The sequence below is a fragment of the Balaenoptera musculus genome, chromosome 2, assembly GCF_009873245.2.
Source record: "Balaenoptera musculus isolate JJ_BM4_2016_0621 chromosome 2, mBalMus1.pri.v3, whole genome shotgun sequence".
NCBI classification, from domain to species: domain Eukaryota; kingdom Metazoa; phylum Chordata; class Mammalia; order Artiodactyla; family Balaenopteridae; genus Balaenoptera; species Balaenoptera musculus.
Genome location: NC_045786.1, coordinates 38,857,623 through 38,878,942, shown reverse-complemented (window position 1 = coordinate 38,878,942; position 21,320 = coordinate 38,857,623). Strand labels below are relative to the sequence as shown.

At 50.7% G+C, this 21,320-nt stretch overlaps 1 protein-coding gene across 3 annotated transcripts in view; it reads left to right on the top strand.

Annotated features, from left to right (window-relative positions):
• Positions 1 to 21,320, top strand: part of ACAN (aggrecan) — a 62,714-nt gene that overhangs the window by 19,403 nt on the left and 21,991 nt on the right. For 2 of the 3 annotated variants that reach the window (XM_036843479.1, XM_036843478.1), the window contains exons 2-10: positions 8,122 to 8,198; positions 9,943 to 10,326; positions 11,271 to 11,445; positions 12,758 to 12,885; positions 14,627 to 14,920; positions 15,937 to 16,341; positions 18,195 to 18,369; positions 18,868 to 18,995; positions 20,095 to 20,388. In XM_036843479.1, the coding sequence (XP_036699374.1) occupies positions 8,129 to 8,198; positions 9,943 to 10,326; positions 11,271 to 11,445; positions 12,758 to 12,885; positions 14,627 to 14,920; positions 15,937 to 16,341; positions 18,195 to 18,369; positions 18,868 to 18,995; positions 20,095 to 20,388 (2,053 nt within the window). In that variant the 5' untranslated portion in view covers positions 8,122 to 8,128. The remainder of the gene's footprint in view (positions 1 to 8,121; positions 8,199 to 9,942; positions 10,327 to 11,270; positions 11,446 to 12,757; positions 12,886 to 14,626; positions 14,921 to 15,936; positions 16,342 to 18,194; positions 18,370 to 18,867; positions 18,996 to 20,094; positions 20,389 to 21,320) is intronic. The other variant, XM_036843480.1, reaches the window with a different exon arrangement.

Below are 21,320 nucleotides of genomic sequence, written 5' to 3'. Positions count from 1 at the left end.
TGGAACGGGGAGGGCTGCCTTCAGTCAGTGAACATGGAGAAGCTCTGAAAGTGACAGATCTTGTGTCACTGCAGGCGACACCAGCAGCATTAGGATCTTACAGTCCAGAATTTTACTTGAACCCACATCCTGTGCCCAGGCTTGGGGCGAATGCAGGAATGAGCCTAGGTTAACCAAGTTGGTGGGGGAGGGGGTCCCATGGTTTGTTACCATTGCAGATCAAAAGACCATCCGCATGGGGCATCATTTAAATTAGATCGAGGCATAAACTGTATTTGGGTGTAACTTCTTATCAAGTCAGCACGTGTTGGTTGTGGGGCTACTATGTGCAGAGCCCTGTCCTCGGCCACCACGGCAGGTGTTCAGTGCGTCTACACTAGACTGAATGCCGTGATGGGTGTACACGATGCAGCTGTTCTCTTCTCCCTCCTCAATGAGGGTGGGTTCAGTTGGACAAGACTTAGGAAAGGAGACAAAATTTACTGAGAGCCACACAGTTGTCTCTCGTTTAATCCCCACGAAAGCCCTATGCGATGGATCCTATTTGATCAGCACTTTAGAAGTAAGGAAATCGATCCTTCAAGAGGTTAAATAATTGGGCCAAGGTTGTATGTTCACATATAAGTATCAGGACTGCAATTTAACAGCATCTATGTGACTCCAAAGCCATCTTCTTCTCACTACACAGCCCTGCCCTCCACCCACGCCATTCCACCCAGCCATCCGCCCACCCACACACCCGCATAAGTGCTTGGCCTGGTAGTTTAAACCAGCGGTGGGAAAGAAGTCACAAGCTGGGATGTATTTGTTAATAATTGGTGGTAACAACAAGGAATGACAAGAACGTGGGCAGAAAGGAGATGGTTTCAGGCCAGGGTACCTGGAAGTTCCCAGGAGGTAGTATTTGCACTGCGTTCAGAGAAGGCTATGATTAGGTCCGATGTAGAGCTGTTCTACAGATGTAGAGTCTTCTGGAAAGAACAAACTGTGTGAGCAAAAGGAAGGATGGGAAAGTGCAGGGCCAGACCCAAGCCAAGGGCGCTGCTGGGAGATGAGCCCATGGCCACATTAGCAGAGATACCAGGTATGACAACATCTGGACCTGTGTCATTTCTTGATTTCTTTATTTTTTCTCCCAATTCCACCACTTGAGCCTTGCTCCTCCCCTTAGAGCCTCCCCTAATTCCTCTGAGACCTAGGCAGGACCTTCACAACCTCACAGCTCCCCTCTTTGCATCCCGCTGCCCCTCACTTCTTCCCCAGCACATTGAGGGCACAAGGGACATCTTTCCAAGTGGGCTTGGACCTTCCCAGATATGCTGATCTTGGTGCAGGGGCAAGTGACAGATGAGCTGGTTCTTAACCATGGGGGAGGCTGTGATGTGACTGTGAGATGTGACTCATTCTGACCCCGTATCAAATGAGTCTCTCTTCTGCACTGTGTGGAGCTGGCATTTAGAATCTCAGAGAACTCCAGGGACAATTCTCCCACTCTGCCCCGTGTCAAAGATGGAAAATCTGACGCTCGGAGGCAGGGTCAAGGTTAGGATCCAGCGCCCACTCACTGATGTCTGCTATCTCTGCGTATAGGTTTGTCTCCATCTGCTAGGCTATAAGCAACTCAGAGGAAAACCCTTCCTCCCCACCTCATTGTGCCCTTCTGTCTAAGCACAGTGCTGCTTGAGGCCAATCCTAGACAAAACTATGGGCTTGAAAGGTCGATCTACAGCCCCCCACCCACTGCCAGCCACCTTTTTCAGAGGACCCACTTAATTGCCAAGAAAACAGGAAAACATTTGCAGAATTTACTATGCTTTGGTGATGACCAAGCAAGTAACACAATAAGAATAAGGAACTCAACTATGTAGAAAAAGATATAGATGAAGAGAGAATACAGAAAAAGGAGAGAAGAGAAAGAGGAGGAAATACAAAAACAGTATTAGCATCCATGAAAATTACCTTCACAGTGTTCCTGGGGTGAAGCTTGCATTCTGAATACAGTTTGCAGTTAGGAAAACTGAGGGCTTGCATATGTTCTCCTGGAATCAGTTTCCTGGCTCCCCTTTTGCACACCGCTCCCCACCATGTCTATTTAGAATATGTGGAAAATTAGCTGCAGTTGGGGTCACTCTGGCCAGATGTGTCCTTGGTGTGGGATCCCTACCACTTCCCCTGTGCTGGGTTTAAAACTCCAATCTCAAGTGCATATGCCACCATTTGTATGCATGGATCCATGAGTGGTAAGAGAAGAGGCACCACTGGGAAGTTAGCCTGCAAATAAATGATGTGCCGGAGGCTGGTGGCTAGGGGAATGGCTGACCTTGGTCCTCTAGAATCCCTCCTCAGGACTTAAGTCACAGACACAGAGCCCCTTGGGTACTGGCAAATTTTACTGGTCAGCCAGTCTACTAAATTCCAGCATCCACCCATTCGTTTAACAAGTAGGTGTCAAATACCATTTTTTGTCGTTCCTGACCCCCAACCCACTCCCCACCTGACCCGCACTGTGTGAATTAACACAGGAGGACTTTTTTTTTTTTCACTTAAGGCTTGATTTTAACTTTAAGGAGGTCACAGTCTGCATGATGAGGCCAAGCTAACATATGTAAAACAACAGAGAAAAATAAGTGCCAAAGTGGCTGTACAGGCAGTCACAGTTGGGAGAGCTGAACTGAGGGGCAGGGCCTGATGAGGCTTCATGGAGGACACAGGGGCCCTGCAGGGTCAGGGAAGGGGGAGTGAATGCATTCACTTAACCAGCAAACATTTGCTGAGTCCACACTAATGTGGCTGTCAGGCTGGGCCTGGGAATATGACATGGAGATGACTGTGACCCCACCCTGCCCTCAGGCTGGCAAACTGGCCTCGGTTTCAGGGTCAGCTTCAGAACTCATGCAGGACAGCAAAATGAAGGAAGAATAAGGCTTCATTAGGAAAGGAGAAGTGCTCATTACCCTTCCGCCGGCCGCCTTCTTTATTTAGTATTAGTAACTTCCAATAGTGTGCTGGTAAGCCTACTCTCAAAAAAGGAAAGAAAAAAAAGAAAAGCCCTTGTTTGTAGTGTTTCCTGATTTCCATGGTATAATACTCCCATCGTGACCAATTTCAAGCACTGGCTCTCGCTGGAGCCCTGGGAAGGGAAGACCCTGAGGGGGTCACACTCCTGAGCTGCACCCGGACTATGACCTTTCCAAAGTCACACACTGTACTGATGCACTAGCATTAATCATTACTGCTGTGCGCATCACAAGCAAGCAATATATGTCTCTAGCTGAGATTCATTGACTGCAAAATGGTCTACCTCAAAGGGCTGTGCCCCTCATGGGTGCTCAACAAATGTGGGCCTCCAGCCCAACCCTCCTCCCTCAGAGGCCTGGGGTTGAAGGAGGTGACTTCTAAGGTGCTTGGGCTTCCATTTGTTCATTCATTCATTAATTCATTCAGTAGATATTTCCTAATTGCCCTCTATCTGTTTGGGATACTCTGCTGGGGGTCAGGCAGACAGTGAGGAACAAGCCGACAAGGTCACCGCCTTGTGGAGCTCACGAACCTGGCATTAAGACAGCCAGTCCTGAGAACTCGGGACCAGAACGCTGGTCCTGGCTCCATCTCCAGCTTACTGTGTGGCCTTGAGCAAATCACTTACCTCCTTGGGCCTCAGTCTCTTCACCTGTAAAATGGAAGGGTTGAACTTGATGTTCACTAATGTCTATCCTAGCTTTGACCTTCTGTGGCTCCAGGGAGGGAGGAGAAGCCACATGAGGAACATTTGAAGGAACTAGGAATGTCTCCATAGGAGAACAGCAGATGGGAGAGCAGATTAGACCCCTAAGGATCTGGCATGAGTCCCATAAAAGAGGAGTGGGCTTGTTTAGTGTGGTCCCTGAGGGTAGAACTCATGGGTGGAAATTGTAATAGGGGTGGGTCACCTTGACTCCGTCGTGAAATATATTGAGCACAACTGGAGCTGTGCAGCCATGGGTGGGTCACCCCGTGAAGGAATGAGCACTTCCTGTTCGATTAGAGGCTGAAGACCACCTGTCCCGGCCACATAGAAAGGATTTCCGGCAGTGAGGTCATGATTGTAAAACCCCAAAGCCATCAGTTCTGAAGGAACCAAAAGCAGTCATTTGGTCCACCGTGCTATGTGGAAGAAGCAAACAGGATGCAAAAAGATTACAACTCCATGAAACGCAAGTAGATGCCTAAGGAAAAAGACCAGAAGGAAAACTATCAAAACACGAATAATGGTTGGATTAGGATTGAGGATTATGGTGATTTATTTTCTCTAGTTCCTTATTTTCCAAATGTTTGGTAGGGTGGTGATGTTGTTTTTGAAACAAACGCAGTTTTATTCTTTATGGAAAGTCATCTAGTCCAACCCTCATCCCAGGGCAAGAAGCCTCCCTGTAACCGCTAAACTCTCTCCAGTCCCCACGTTCTGAGGGGCTCACCCGGGCCTGACACCAGGGAGGTGGGAGGAGAGTGGCGCTGATGGACGCCTGCTGAGTGCCAGACCCTGGGCTGGGTACCAAGCCAGAGACGCAGCCCCCGCGCTCCAGAAGCGGGGCCTGCCTGGCACATTATCCTACTCGGTCTCTGAAACAGCAGTGGAGGTGGGTCCTGTTTCATTAAAGCAGGAGGTGGCCGAGCCAGGACTGGGACCCGGGCCTGGGGGTCTCCACTGCACGTTGCTGGAATAGGAATTCAGGGCAAGCAGGCAAGCTGCCCATTCAATCCCATAATCTGATGGAATAAAGGTCAAAGGCCCAGCGGGATTGGCAACCATGGGACAGAGTCTAGCTGATGGGGAGGTGGAGTGTTTTCCTGTGTTCAGCTATGGGTCTCTCTCTCTCTCTCTCTCTCTCTCTCACACACACACACACACACACACACACACATGCAGCCTCAGTCAGGTTCAAAGCACTAGCAAGCTTATTTTCTCCCATCAAGCCTCCTAATAATTCTCTCCTAAAAAAGCCGATTCCTTGATGATGAACCCAACCTCACACACACGGATCCCACGGAAGCTCCACTCACACACCCCGGTCTTCACCCAGCATCCACTTCCCACCCTCCAGGCTCCTCTTTCCCTCCATTTCAGACGCCCCCTTCCCCCTTCCTCAGTCCCAGCTACCCAATCCCCTCACCACACCTAACTCTGCCTCCCATGGAGAAAGGCCTCCCTGTTGACGGGACTGGCAAAGTCCATCTCCTCACATAAAGGCTCAGTGAGTCCTGGAGACACTTGGAACCCAGACAGAATGGAATTTCTCCCTATTTTCTTTACAGCTCAGAAAACACACGCAAATACAAGAGCATATTTATTGCGATATTTCTATCCCAAAGTTTGTCTTAAAAAAAAGAAGAAGAAATAAAATTAGTTTCTCTGCCCACACCCCGCCTCCCCCATGCCCACTCCCTGCCCTTTTCATTCCTGGCTGAGGCCAGGGAGAAAAACAGAGCGGGCCCAAGCCCCACAGAGAACCATTGCCTCCCGGACAATGTCAGGCTTGTTCAGAGAGTGAGGAAAGAAGCACAACTCTGAAAACATACACAGAACTTCCCCGTGAAGGGTGTTCTGAGGGAAGAAGAACAGGCGGCCTTGTGTCTGGACACGGTTTCCCTGAGGCTCTGGGAAGAGGGGGGCCCGCAAGTCTAGCCCCCTCCTCACAGTGGAGGAGACACCTGACCGTTTTAGCCTCCGGGGGAATATTTCTCGGCCATGGCGGATCACACTGGACCTGAGAGAGCCAGAACCTGGAGCCCCAGAGATTTTTCTTTTTGAAGACAGCCTCTAAGGAGAAAAATCCCTAAGAAGAAGCAAGGGGCTGCTTCTTAAGCCTTTGGGATTTCCCAGACTTCCTACTTATTTTCTGCCTCATGGCTCCATCTCTGGGCCCCCAGCAGCACCCATACAGACGGCCCTTCATCCCTCAGGCGCCCAATGTATGTGGAATGAATGAAGGATAGCAGTGGAAAGATCACTCAAACGACAGACTGAGGTCACCCAAGAGGGTCCCCAGGGTCCTGGGCCCTGCCCGCCCCTCCCGCACAGATTCCAGAGATGGGGACCACGGGATGCCCTCATCCTCACAACCATCCGGCCCCAGCTGATGGTGACTGAGCCAATAGCGACGCCTGCTGGGCCATCAGACGCCGACAGAGTCAAGGTCAGGGACACTGGCCGCAGCTTCAGTTGGGCATTACTCTCAGCCTCTGAAAGCTCCCTTCTTGTCTTTAGTTCCAGGCTTCCTCCCTCCTTCCGGCGGAGCATGAAAACACTCATTAAACCAAGACTAAACGCTCACAGACTGAGAGGAGGGCAGGGAAGGCGCCAGTGCAGGTCCATCCAACAGAACAGCTCAGTAAACATCCTCGGGCACGTGTCATGGGGTGCAAGTCACAGGTGTCGGCAGTGTGACTGCACACCCTCTAGCCGGCAGTGCCACATCCTGGCTGCACGTTAGAACCTTCTGGGGAGCTTTTAAAACGTCTGAGGAACAGGCTGAAGCCCAGGTGATCTCAACGTGCAGCCAAAGTTGAGAACCACTGCTCTGGTTGATCTCTTGCAAATTCAGATGGGTCTTCTTGGGGTCTACCTGCACTGGCCCACTTGGAGTCAGGGTCCCAGTAATGCAAGGATGCCCTTCAAAGATTAGTGTACTTAGCGTGACAGTTTTCCAGCAGATGGCAATAAGGAAAGTTTGTTTCTCTAATTCACATGAAGTCATTGTTTGGGCCAGCGGGAGGGCTCCAGGGATCCTGGGCTCTCATTTCTCTCCTAAATTATTAATCTGTCCATCCCACAGAGCTCTCTGGGTGAGCGTCCTTCCCCTGACTTGAACCAGGCCCCTGAATTGTGCCCCAAATCTTGCAGCATACTCCATCCTAAAACGCACAAGATTCCTGAATTTGAAATTGGTGACAGGTCCAGATTTCATCAGGGAGGTTGGGTAACTCATGTCACTTTTCTGGGCCTGGGGAATTGTGTTAGTCAGGGTTCTCCAGAGAGATAGAACCATTTGGATGTGTGTATACATATAGAAAGAGATTTATTCTAAGGAATTGGCTCACATGATTACTGAGGTTTTTGGCAAGCTAGAGACCCAGGAGAGCCAGGGTGTTGTTCCAGCCTGAGTCTGAAGCCTTGAGACCCAGGAAGAACCAATGTTTCAGTTCGAGTCTGAAGGCAGTTTGAAGGTCATCAGGCAGGAGAAATTATCTCTTATTCGGGGGAGGTTCAGCCGTTTTGTTTGACTCAGGCCTTCAACTGATTGGGCGAGGCTCACCCCCATTAGCCGGGCAATCTGCTCTACTCAGTCTGCCAATTTAAAAGTTAATCTCATCCTTGGGACTTCCCTCACAGTCCAGTGCTTAAGACTTCGCCTTCCAATGCAGGGGGTGTGGGTTCGATCCCCGGTCGGGGAGCTAAGATCCCACATGCCTCACAGCCAAAAAACCAAAACATAAAAAGCAGAAGCAATATTGTAACAAATTCAGTAAAGACTAAAAAATGGTCCACATCAAAAAAAAAAAATCTTAAAAAAAAATATTAATCTCATCCCAAAACACCCTCATAGACCCACCCAGAATAACGTTTGACCAAATATTTGAGCCCAGTCAAGTTGACATAAAATCAACCATTGCAGGGATCCTTTAGGATGAGCCTTTGTTGGTCAGAAGATGAGAGGTTCCCTAGAAAAGGTAGGAGGAGGTTTCCAACCTCATACCAGTAATTAAACTGAGAAATCCATGAAGGTTTTGTGAGGAGGGGATTCTTGGAGAAGATATCTCTCAAGTCACGTGCAGCATCCTTACCGGTTTTTTTTTTTTTTTTCACTTTTATTGGAGTATAGTTGATTTACAATGTTGCGTTAGTTTCTGCTGTACAGCAAAGTGAATCAGTTATACGTATACATATATCCACTCTTTTTTTAGATTCTTTTCCCATATAGGTCATTACAGAGTACCGACAGAGTTCCCTGTGCTTATACAGTATAGCCTCCTTATCCTGATGCAATTTCAGATACACAGACCAGGAGTTTATCACACTTGTCATGTGACACATGACCCTCAACCTCGCTGTATCTGAACCTCCGAATAACTCCTCTCTTCCAGGTGAACTATGACCACTTTACTCTTCGTGTTTGTGACTCTGAGAGTCATCGCGGCAGCCATCTCAGTAGAAGTTTCAGGTGAGGACATTCCCACTCATGTCTCGTCTACCCAGCAGGCGCCGGGGACTGGACTCTGGGGATGGGGGAACCGAACCTAGGCCTGCTGGCCCTGGAGCTTACTCTGGGCCATCACTCTAGAGGCCCCTCTTACCCTCCTCCAGCCCCAAAGCTCCCTAAAGAATGAGGAATCTGTAGGGCCAGTGAGATGTGTCCGCTCAGATCTATGCTCCCTCTGGGTACCCAGAATGCCCAGAATTCCCTGCCCAGCTGGACCCAAGTCACTTCCAGGGCTGCACGGTTAGCTCCTCTGGGTCCATCCTCCCATGGAGGAACCACGCCTCCAGTCTGAGAGGGGAAGGGGTGGCTGTTTGAGTGTAGACAGAGCTGGGATGTGAGGGCTGGGGTACACACAGACCCCTCAAAGTGCAGAGCTGTGGTGGGAAGAGAAGGGGCCCTGATTTCCCCTCCTCCAGCTTGGCCAACACATCTCAATGCAAAACTCTAAGGAATCCAAGAATTCTAAATTTGAATCTGGCTTTTCATTTTGAAAAGTATCACTGTCAAATAAGAAGATAGAACATGTTTTACTGAACAATCTGTTGGCTTGATTTATAGCTTTTAAATATTTAGACCTATGGTCCATGGGTCTCCATCTGCACTCTTGCTCTGGGACCCACAAATATCCACCCCTGGCTGTAACCTGGGGTGGTTTGCCCACACAGGCCACGCAGCTCACGAGGGTTAGTTGAGAGCTTTAAAAACTTAAAGCCAGGCGCTGCTGTCACTTCCAGCTGTCCCCAGAGAGCCACCACCACTAAAACCACACTGTGTCATGTGCTAGGGCTGAGTATCAGAGGGAGGTTTCTGTGAAGGGCCTGGTGGTGACCGGCCAGGACATCAAAAGGTGACAGTTCACCCCAAACATTCCTGGCTCCCCTTTCCCTGCCTTGTTATGTATCTGCCACCCACAAATACCTGAAACATTTTTATTTTCAACCTCTAGGTTCTCCTGGAAAAAAAGGTTCAATAAATGTATGAATCTCCATGAAAGGTGCTATTTTTTCAAAGGCTCTTTCTTTCCAATTCCAGGAAGATCTTTGACTTCTAACGGGGTTTGGCAGACACGCTGCATCTTCCCTATCAATGCTCTCCATGTGTTTTTGTGGAGTCTAATCATATCCCACCCCACCCCAGTCTGACCCTTTGCAGACTTAAATGTCTGGTCCTCTCTGATGCTTCTCCAGCTAGGCTCCCGATCCCCCAACAGCAGAAGAGAATGATTCATCCTTCTGCAAGGTCAGGATGGAGCCTGAAGCAGACCTCCTTAAGTATTTGATATTTTTATATCTTAGCTTTAAAAGTTGTGTGGATTTTTTTTCCTCCCTATAATAATTTTTTCTATCCCCAGATAATTGTTTACCAATTTTTGAGTCAAGCTGTCACTCCAGGAAGATGGGTTCTGTTTATCCTATGGCTTGGCATCGCTTTGGGTACCCCAGTTTGAGAAACAGAGAGGTGGTCTCCACTCTGAAGCTTCCCCTGCCCTTCTCTGCAGCCATTTCTGGCTCCATAGTTCCTGTCTTGAGGCACAGAGACCAGAGGTCTTGAGAAAGCTGCTCTGGAAAGGGAATTCCATATGGCACAGGATAGACACCAGCACACTTGTGGGACTTTGTCATTTGCAGAAGCACTGACAGGGAGGCTGGGTGGTCCTCTCTGGGCACTAACAGGTCTGTCTCCCACCCCCGTGTCTCCCACACAGACCCTGACAGCTCGCTGAGTGTCAGCATCCCTGAACCGTCCCCGCTGCGGGTCCCCCTGGGGAGCTCCCTCACCATCCCCTGCTACTTCATCGACCCCATGCACCCCGTGACCACCGCCCCCTCCACCGCCCCCCTCACCCCAAGAATCAAGTGGAGCTGCATTTCCAAGGAGAAGGAGCTGGTGCTGCTGGTGGCGACTGAAGGGCAGGTGCGGGTTAACAGTGCCTACCAAGACAGGGTCACGCTACCCAACTACCCGGCCATCCCCAGCGATGCCACCCTGGAAATCCAGAACCTGAGCTCCAATGACTCTGGGATCTATCGCTGCGAGGTGACACACGGCATCGAGGACAGCGAGGCCACCCTGGAGGTCGTGGTGAAAGGTGAGAGCCTCCTCCCACAGGGGCCCTGCTTCACCTACAGGAAGAACCAGAATGGCATCCTCTCTCGGGCCAGGCTGTCTGGCTTTCAAATCCTGGCTCCTCCCCCTGATGGTTTGCACCTCAGTCAAGTTGCTTAACTTCAGTTGCTTCCCCTGTAACACAGAGCTGGTAACATCAATCTCTCTGGAATTTAAATGAATTAAATTCTTCAGGGCCACAGTTGCACGTAAATGACAGTCTATTCTTTCCATCAATACTGTGATTCGGTTGCCTTGTGATCATCCCCATTTTACAGACAAGCAAACTGAGGTTAAGTGACTTGCCTGAAGTTTCCCTGGAAGTGAGCCAGAGCAGTCTCCTGACTCTCTACCCAGGTGTCTTTTCCCTCCCCCACCTCCAGTTCCAGAAGCCAAAGAAAGGGATGAGGACTCCCTGGTTCCCTTGCTCTAGATGGACCAAGGAATATGGTTGTCCTTGGTTGGCTCTAGGACTTCAGTCAGCACCAGATTTTTCCTGCTGGGAGACTCTGCCAAAGACGGTCCACTCCTGCCTGTGCCTTAAACAGGATTCCCACTAGGAGGCCCCTGGGCTGAGGGTACATGGAGCTCTAAGTGTCTCTTTCTGCAAAGCAAATATAGGGTCCTGGAATGACAAGAAAAAATTATAAGGAGGCAGATTTTAGTTCAAGTCAAAGAACTTTCTGATTATCAGAAATATCACAGGTTTCCAAAAAGATGCCTTGTGAGGTAGTGAGCTCCCCGTTACCGGAGGTGTTCCAGGAAAGGCAAAAGGACCACATGGAAATGTGGAGACAGGAGCCACCCATCAGCTAGGGGCGCGACCAGATGTCTCTACATCCCCTAGACTCCTGCCCTAATTCTGCAAGGGCCTGGGTGACGGGAGGCTGTGCCTGACCTGCTCTCTTGCCGTCGCGTGTCTTGCAGGCATCGTGTTCCATTACAGAGCCATCTCCACACGCTACACCCTGGACTTCGACAGGGCGCAGCGGGCCTGCCTGCAGAACAGCGCCATCATCGCCACGCCCGAGCAGCTGCAGGCCGCCTATGAGGACGGCTTCCACCAGTGCGACGCCGGATGGCTGGCAGACCAGACTGTCAGGTGAGCCCCAGGCCACCATCGGAGTAGGGTGGATGATGGGCTGGAACGTTGACCAGCACTGAGCTGGTGCCAGCCTGACACAGAGCCCAACCTCAGCTGGGGCTGAAGGGATGCCTTGACCAGTTCTAGGTCAGGCCCCGATGACCTGTCCCAAATCCTTGGTCTTCTGTCCTGCGGTGGAGTGCGTGACCACTAGCAACTTTGCGCTACATGAGCATTTTCTCCATGCAAATTACACATGATTATTCTTCCTACTCATTTTTCCCTTTGCCATGATTTCTTCACTTACATCTTTTTAAAACTTTGTTGTTTATATATTTTTGTAAACCACTTCACATTCAGTTTGTCTTTAATAAGGCAAGACATACGTAAATTAAGCTTCTTGGTGCATTTTTCCCTGAGCACAGCTGCTGAGGAATAGGTTGCACAACAGGACAGTCAGAGCCCTGCCTTCAAGGGACTGCAATTGTGTGATCAAGCCTGTAAAAGCAAGATGAGACAATTCATTGGGGATGGATCAGAGCTCTAAATGCAAAAGCCAGAACCACAAAGCCACAAGGAGAAAACAAAGGGAAATACCTTTGTAATCTTGGGGTAGGCAGAAGATCTTAGGACACAAAACCCATTAGCCATTTTTTTAAAGCAAGATAAGACAACAGCCTAGCATAGTGCAAGAGCCCACACCTCAGCCTCAGAAAGAGCTGGGCTCAAATCCCAACTCTAACACTTGGAAGCTGTGTGACCTGGAACAAATTGCTTAACCTCTCTGGGCCCCAGTTTCTTCCAGTTTAAAATAGAGTCGTTATAGCACCTCATTTGGTTGATGTGAGACTCGAATGGTACAGAGCAGGGGTCAGCAAACTATGGCTCATGGGTCAAATCCAACCCACCCCTTGTTTCTGTAAACAAAGTTTTATGGGAACACAGCCACTCCTGTTATTTTGTCTGTGGTTGCTTCATTCTCACTACAATGGCAAGGTCACAATGAAGATCCTATGGCCTGTAAGACCTAAAATATTTACTATGTGCCCTTTTACAGAAAAGATTTGCAAGCTCCTGATAGAACATGTTTGGTACCAATAAATATTCAGTAAAGGGATCCTCCTTTAATCACCAGTAACGGTGAAAACATATATCTTAATAAAGCTGGGGGAAAAGCTGTAGAAACAAGTAGCCCACAGATCTAGGCAGATCTCAGCAAACACATCAGTAAGTCACCGTTTCCTCCCACAAGGGAGGAGGATACAACGGCACGGGCCCCTGGCCCCCTCCATCCCCTGACTGTCACATCCCTACTTTGGGTTCCTGGCAGGTACCCCATCCACACTCCAAGGGAAGGCTGCTATGGGGACAAGGATGAGTTTCCCGGCGTAAGAACCTACGGCATCCGTGACACCAATGAAACCTATGACGTGTACTGCTTCGCAGAGGAGATGGAGGGTGAGGCCACCCACACCCCTCCCAAGAGCCGGCTCCCCAACCCCTTCATCCTGCTGACCCTCAGGATCACAGGGGCCTCCTCCTGGGCAGGGCGTTAACCCAGGACATCACACCCTCAACACCCCCTTGCTCCCGGCCCCGGCCCCTCCCCCCTCCCCCACTCCCAGCCTCATCGTGCCCAGCGTGGGTGGGGGAGGGAAGAGTTCAGGAAGGAAGGGTCTGGCCTCCTCTCTCTCCACTTTGGAAAGGGCCTCAGTGGCCCCAGGTACCTGCAAACTGGGCCATCACTGGGCCCAAGAATATTTATAGCTGGTCTCTCACCTGCGACTCTTCCTCCCAGCCAGGACCCCCGCTGCTTGACCAGCCCATCGCTGTCCCAAGCTCCACTGCACAATTAAAGCCCAGCTCAGCCTTGTCACCCTCACAAAGGACCCCCTCCCACCCAGGCCACTCCAGGGGGAGCCTATCAGAAATGTCATTCCCAGGAGAGCTGGCCTCCCAGCCACCCTCTCTCAGCTTTTGTGCTGCCAGTCCCCAGCCCTATCCAGGCCACCCCAATGGGCTAGTTCTGGAGAGCACCAGGGGCAGCGAGAAGGAACCTATAGTCTTTCTCTGGTTTGTAAAGGGAGTTAAGTTTGGTCACAGTCAGAGCTGAGCAAGTTACCCAGGCAAGTGGATGGCACCCCTTCCCCCATCAGCACTCATTCACCCATTTTGGCATTGCAAACTCTGCACCTCCACCCCTACCCCAAGATCACGGCTGCACCCAGGCAGGAGAAGTGCTGACAACCTGGCCCACTGTGAGGCAGGGAACGTCCCCAGCGTCCTCACCACCGTGACCCCTTTCCTCATTCTCACCCCAGGGCCCAAGCCGGTAGATTAAGTAACGAATATTTGTGTTCCCACTTTGGGCTAATTAAAGACACTGATTAGGGCCAACCAGAGCTGCCACTGAGCAGGGACAACCAGAACAACCCCCGGCAGCGATGTCCACCACCCTATCCCTCCCTGCAGCACAACCTTGTTAGGTTTTCAAAAACAGTAAAAAAGAGCCCACAGGCCCCCACCATTGCCCTTATGGACACTTCGGGGCCTAGAGACCCCAATTTGGGAAACACTGCTATTAGGGTCAAAGTCTGATGCCTGCTTTTCCCATCAGAATTTGGAATTGTAAAAAGGATTGCTCTAGCGACTTCCCTGGTGGTCCAGTGGTTAAGACTCTGCACTCCAATGCAGGAGCTGTGGGTTCGATCCCTGGTCAGGGAACTAGATCCCACATGCCTCAACAAAGATCCCACGTGCCGCAACTAAGACCTGGCACAGCCAAATAAATAAATTTTTTTTAAAAAGTCAGTTTAAAAAAAAAAACAAAAAAGGATCGTTCCAGTGGGCAATGCTTGACTCATAGGAGAGATGCCCCGGTGGCAGGAAGTTCCATAGCAAAGTGTGGGGGGAAGATGCTTTCCGGCAGGAGTTTCCTCCCGGGCCTCACATTTGCTCTGCACTTTCCTCACTTCTTTGTCTTTTTGGCAGCTTCTTTATTGGTCCCTGTTTTAGGAAACTGACATCACCCCACCTAAAAGCCCATAGGAAGTGGAGGGCAGGATCTGAAATACAGACATGTGGGACCAGGGCTTTGAGAAGTTAGAGGCCAAACCCCGAGGAACCACATGGATCTCCCTGGGGACACGGGGCAGGCGTGGGAGGGAGCTCCTCACCCTGCCGGCTGTGTCTTTCGCAGGCGAGGTCTTTTATGCAACATCCCCAGAGAGGTTCACCTTCCAGGAGGCAGCCAATGAGTGCCGGCGGCTGGGCGCCCGGCTGGCCACCACGGGCCAGCTCTACCTGGCCTGGCAGAGTGGCATGGACATGTGCAGCGCCGGCTGGCTGGCCGACCGCAGCGTGCGCTACCCCATCTCCAAGGCCCGGCCCAACTGCGGGGGCAACCTCTTGGGCGTGAGGACCGTCTACCTGCACGCCAACCAGACGGGATACCCCGACCCCTCATCCCGCTACGACGCCATCTGCTACACAGGTGCGCTTGGGCTGGAGGCCGGAAGGGGGATCGTGCCACCGAAATTGGGGCCCAGAGGATGAGATCTTAGAGTGGGGGGCTGGTTTCTACCCCCTCCAAAGGGCCACTGGGTACCTGAACCCCTTGTCTTAGCACCCTCTATTTTCACGGGTTCCTAGGGGAGCTAAGGTAGAAGCACTGGAGGCTGCAGCGTACCCAGCCCTAAAACTAAAACTGAACTAAAACTTTTAAAAATGTTTTTATCTTATATTTTACACAGTCTAGGTTATACTTACAATTAAGTGCTAATTATTGAAGGGGAAAAAAAAAACAATGAATAATTTGGAGTTGAGTAAATTTTATGACAAAACCGGTGCTAGCACAACAGCATAGCTCATTTCATGTGTAACTTCCACAGCCTGATCTTCCAGGAAGAGGGTTACTTGTGCAAAAATAATTAGGATTTCCCCCAAAACTCCTCTTAACCTTTCAATATTCCTACCACCCTGTTTGAAGTTCTAGCATCCTCATGGTTGCTCTCTTTGTTAATTACTAAATGGCCTCTTTCTGCCATTTGTTCATGACTGAGGCAGGCGGTTCTCTCATGGCACCTTCATCAACTTCATAAGCCCCTGCATCCTTGGGAAGATTTTTCCATTTCTCTTTGTAGCTGATTTACATTGTCCGGTTGGCTAGTTATAACATCAGATGGTCAACAGATACTCACAAGATAGGTAAGGAGACAACTGGCTGGCATTAATCAGGAAGGGATGTTGGAACAAGATGGCTTTACAAGCAGTGAGCTGATTGGTCAGTCTTGTGCTCTGGTGACTGCATTCTCTTGCAGTCTGGAAACCGTGGGCACCCCTATAATAAATACTCAAATCGTTGAGGACCCCTGCAATGGGCCTGGCCAGGTACCAGGCACACAGTAGGTGCTTTCCTTCCTTAGCAGAGGAGGAGACGATCTGCTACTCATGTCCCCCAAGCCAGCCCCAGGCTGAGCAATAATGCCTGTCTTTAACCCCCGGCCCCAGGTGAAGACTTTGTGGACATCCCAGAAGATTTCTTCGGGGTGGGTGGTGAGGAGGACATCACCATCCAGACGGTGACCTGGCCTGATGTGGAGCTGCCTTTGCCCCGAAACATCACCGAGGGTGAAGCCCGAGGCAGCGTGATCCTCACGGTGAAACCCGTCTTTGACGTCACCCCTACCGCCCTGGAGCCCGAGGAGCCCTTCACTTCTGCCCCCGAAGTAGGGGCCACCGCCTTCTCTGAGGCCGAGAACAGGACTGAAGAGGCTACCCGGCCCTGGGCCTTTCCCGAGGAGTCCACATCTGGCCTGGGCGCTCCGACAGCCTTCACCAGCGAGGACCTCGTCGTGCAGGTGACCGCAGCCCCAGGTGCAACCGAGGTCCCTGGGCAGCCACGACTGCCAGGGGGTAAGTGCCCGCCCCCTCAGGGGGCTGCATCGGGGGTAGGTGGAAAGGGCTTGGCCTGGGGGTCTTCTATACCTTTAGCTTAACCTGGGACCTGGGACAAGCCTCCCTCCTCTCAGACTTGACTCTCCTCATTTGTGAAACAAGGGGGATGGGCCAGACCAGTGATACCCACGCTCTTTTGTGTGTCTATGGCTCTTTTGCCACAAAGCATTTCCTTCCAATGAAGTCATAGGTGGTATATATCAACAGGTAGAGGTGAAGTGTGATGGAGAATGGGGGCTCTTTTTCCCAGGGGCCCTCCTAGCCCCATCACGCACTTCCGCAGAATAGAACCGCTTGAGATTGGCTGCACTGGGTGACCCCTGGGCCTCTCACAGCACTGACCCTCCAGGACAGGGGTCAGCAAACTGGCCCGTGGACCAAATCCAGCCCATCCTCTGTTTTTATATGGCCCATGAACTAAGAGTTAAGAACCTTTTTAAATACTTGAGGGGAAAAGTCAAAAGAAGAAGAATATTTTGTGACATATAATGAAAATTATATAAAATTCAAATTTTAATGTCCACAAATAAAGTTTGATTGGAACAAAACCACACCCATTTGGTAACATGTTGTCTGTGGCCATTTAGAGCTATCATGGTAGGATTAAGTAGTTGTGCAGAAACCATTTAGCCCACAAAGCCTAAAATGTGTTCTGTCTGGCCCTTTTCAGAAAACGTTTGCCACCCCAGTTCTGGGATGATGGTGTTTTAGGTGCTTAATAAGTGTCTGGATGATTGGGATGTCACATCACATAAAGCCCAGCTGGTCCGCAGACTCAAGTCTGTGATCAGGAAGGACGTATTGGGGTGGCCTCCTTAAGGACCTTGGTGGTGTCCCCTCCTGGAGGAGGGGCAAATGGACACTGCCATCCACCATCACACCCACGATGCCACCAAGTGAGATTTCAGCCTGAATTGCCCAGATTAATACAGTACGTTGAGAAGGAAGAATTGTTTGGAAGTTTTGGAGTAACACCAACAATAGCTGAGTCCCAGGGTTGGCCCAGGGCTGGAGAGACCCTCACTCTCTCCACGTGGCCACCACATGGGAAGGTGCCAATGGACACATGAACATCTAACCCAGAACAGGACAAGAACAGGGGCAGACTCAGACTGGGGATCCACAGCTGTGACATAAACTGGCCAGTCACCCAGGGGAGTGTCAAAAGCAAATGTGTGTCCAGCTGAATGCAATGGGGGAGGCAGAGTAAGTAGGGGCTCCAGGATAAGCTACGTGGACCCCAGACCCTTTGGGAATCTGGCAAAAGCTATGAGTTCACTCCCCAGAAATACACCCGGTGCACCCACACAAACTCTTGCAGCCACTTTCAGGAGGACCACCCACCCACTGAACCCTGGAACCTGGGCCAAGTGGAAGAAATGCAGTGGTTGATTTCTTCCTTATCCTTCTCTATATTTTCCAAATGCTCTGTAATGATTGTTTATTCTTTCCATAATAAGAGAAAATGCATTTGTTTTAAAGAGTAACGGGAAAAATGAGCAGCCTAGGAGTGGGGAACCCAGAAAGGAGGGTTGGGAAGACTTACGGCAGAAGAGTCCTAGAAGGCTCTCTCAAGGAGGTGGCTTTCAGGAGTGGTTTGAACAAGCAGAGAGGACTAGCTTGACTAGGAATCAGATCGGGAGTAGGAAAGGAAGGAGGGGATGAAGGGAGGTCATTCCTCAAGGAGCCAGGGCTCCCTCCACACCTGCAGAGCCTTGAGAACCAGGCACCATGGTCACTGGCATTGTGGCACCTGGTCCGTGCCTTGAGCCTGACCTGTCTCTCTTTCTCTCCCTCTCCTCCCCACCCAGGAGTTGTGTTCCACTACCGCCCGGGCTCCTCCCGCTACTCACTGACCTTTGAGGAGGCCCAGCAGGCCTGCCTGAGCACCGGGGCCGTCATCGCCTCACCCAAACAGCTCCAGGCCGCCTATGAAGCAGGCTACGAGCAGTGTGACGCCGGCTGGCTGCAGGACCAGACCGTCAGGTGACAGACTAACTGGGCTCCCCTCTTAACCCAAACCCAACCATGAGAGGTCAGGCTTGGGGAGCCAGAGCGGGCACCCACCACACTGCATGCCCATTAATTAGTGGTTTCTGGCTAATCCCTTAATTTCTCCCTCAGAATCAAGGCATATTCTGAGACAGTGGGGATGGGCCTCAGGTGACATTAACTCCTTGGCCATTTCACCTGAAGAGACATAGAGAGAGCTGCTTGTCAAGCCCCGCAGTCCTCCCCAGCTTGGCCCTTCCATGCCGTGGGCTTTCTTCTGAAGCCAGGAATCCCCCAGGGGCCCCCAGACCCTTCCCCCAGCCACACAGGGAATGTGCTGCATGAGAGGTTCCTTCCTGGTTTGAATCCCACTGGACAGCAGAAGACACACCCTGCCCAAGTCCCCAAGTGACCTGCCGGCCACACTCTGAGGCCCTGCATCCCCAGCCCCCAGAACAGGCCTTCATCCGCCCCTCCCATCCTCCTCTGCAGATACCCCATTGTGAGCCCACGGACCCCGTGTGTGGGTGACAAGGACAGCAGCCCGGGGGTCCGGACCTATGGCGTGCGACCACCATCAGAAACCTACGATGTCTACTGCTACGTGGACAGACTCGATGGTACAGACCACGTTCTCACATTTCGGTCTCTAGACAGGCAGGGGGCTGACGGGGTGACACAGAGAAGAGGGAATTACCATCAACTTAATCCGATTCCCACCTGGGCGGGGAGCAGGGGAAGGATCCTGTTTAAGAAAGAAGGGCTTCCCAGCCGGTCTCTCAGGTCAGGCCCCTCCTCTCCCTCCCAGATGGTTCATGTGGATTCCCCAGCATTGCAGGGGAGCATTGGTTTCTTGTAAAAGCAATAAGTTCTATGAATAAATGAATTAATTTACTTACACCAAAAAGTATTATATATACCTTCTGCCCCATGGAGAATCCCAATGCCCATGAACAAATCAAAGGCTCTGAGAAGTCCTGCAGTAAAAACAATCTCTTTAACTCTGCTTAACCAAGCATCGCCCAAGCTTAGTTAAACACAGACCCTTTGTTTGGTCTTATTTCATTTCTTTTCATTTCAATTAAAATCACCAAATTACCGTTCCAGTGAACCCAATTTTGGAAATGCTCGTATTCAGGAAAGATCTCAACATTGCCACTCACTTGTTTTGGGAACTGGACAAGTTACTTAACCTCTCTAGGCCTCAGTTTCCTCATCTATAAAATGTGGCTGATTTATGCTTATGCCAGAGACTTTTTTGAGTATTAAATAAGACGTGCATGAAAAGTGTCTGGTATAAGCAGGTTTTCGGTAAATGTGAACTTCCTTCCCCCAAATCAGACAGAGACCCGGGTATTGTTCTGGGTATTGGGACCCCAACCCACAACAGTGGCTACAGGCCCCGCCTCCTGCCCTCGATGAGCTCACAGGGTGGGGATGACAGTGGGGCGGGTGGGTTGGCAGGTCCACAGCATTCAGTGCTCAGTGATTAAGTGCTGTGGTTTAGGGGAGCACGGGTGCCCAAGGGAGTTCTTCTCTTAGCCAGAGGAGGGGGTGCCTAAGTGTGACTGGAGAATCCGGAAAGGAGGGAAGGAGGGGAGGTTCCTTCCATGGAGAGACACCAACTCGCTTAGTTCAGCTGCCCTGCCCCTGGGTGAGCAGAGGCTGCTCTGGCCATGAGGGTGGAGGGTCACACCTGCCATCTGCCTCTGCCCCCAGGGGAGGTGTTCTTCGCCACACGTCTGGAGCAGTTCACCTTCCAGGAAGCACAGGAGTTCTGTGAATCCCAAAACGCCACACTGGCCACCACGGGCCAGCTCTATGCTGCCTGGAGCCAAGGCCTGGACAAGTGCTACGCTGGCTGGCTATCTGACGGCAGCCTCCGCTACCCCATCGTCACCCCAAGGCCTGCCTGCGGCGGGGACAAGCCAGGTGTGAGAACCGTCTATCTCTACCCCAACCAGACAGGCCTCCTGGACCCGCTGTCCCGGCACCACGCCTTCTGCTTCCGAGGTATGTGCCTTCACCTCTCCTCCGGCACCCCTTCTGTCTGGGGTGGTGACTCCCCTGGCTCACCCCTCCTGACCTCCGTCCATCCATCACAGCAAAGAGGAAAAAGTCAGTTTTTCGGGGCAGGGGCAGCTCTGGAGCTAGCATGACCTTAGGCTTTGACCCCAAGGCAAGCACATCCTTCTAAAATGCTCCCAGAGACACATAGAGAGAAATGAGTAAGAACTTGGGCTCTAAGATCAGGCAGACCTGAATTTTAATCATGGCTCCGCTGCTTAGTAGCTGTGTGACCTTGTGCAAGTCACTTAACCTCTCTGTTCCTCTGCTTCATCTATAAAATAGTGATACAATAGTTCCTACCTCAAAGAGTTGCTGGAAGGATTAACAAGGGTAGTGCACACAGAATGCTTGGCATAGTGCCTAGGACATAGTAAATGCTCAATAAATGTTACCTTTATTATTATAAATAAATAACACACACACATGTATATACATATACTGTTTTAATTTGTCCACCTTTGTCAAATTTTCACCTTCTAAATATTTCTGTGATGAGTTTAGTCAAATTATTATTCTTCACCAAGCACCAAAAATTCACATTTTAAATTGACCCATGCTGGGTACTTGATGCCATGTTACCAGAGTTCTGAGAGTGACGTCATCAAACAACTCAGTGGGCATGGCCAGGGCATGGCCAAGGTCTTGCTGGGTTCTGATTGGATGAGTTCTCACAGGGTCCACGGGTCTAGATGCACTGCCTAGAATGTAGATTGTAGTAATGGCTTTTGCCATATTTTACATATTACACATCAAAACTCAGTATATTTGTAACTGCCCGTGAATCTGTAATTATTTCAAAATAAAGTTAATTTTTAAAAAACCCTGAGTGCCCTAAAGTTTCCCAGACTTTCAGGTCCCCTTTTAAAACCTAATTC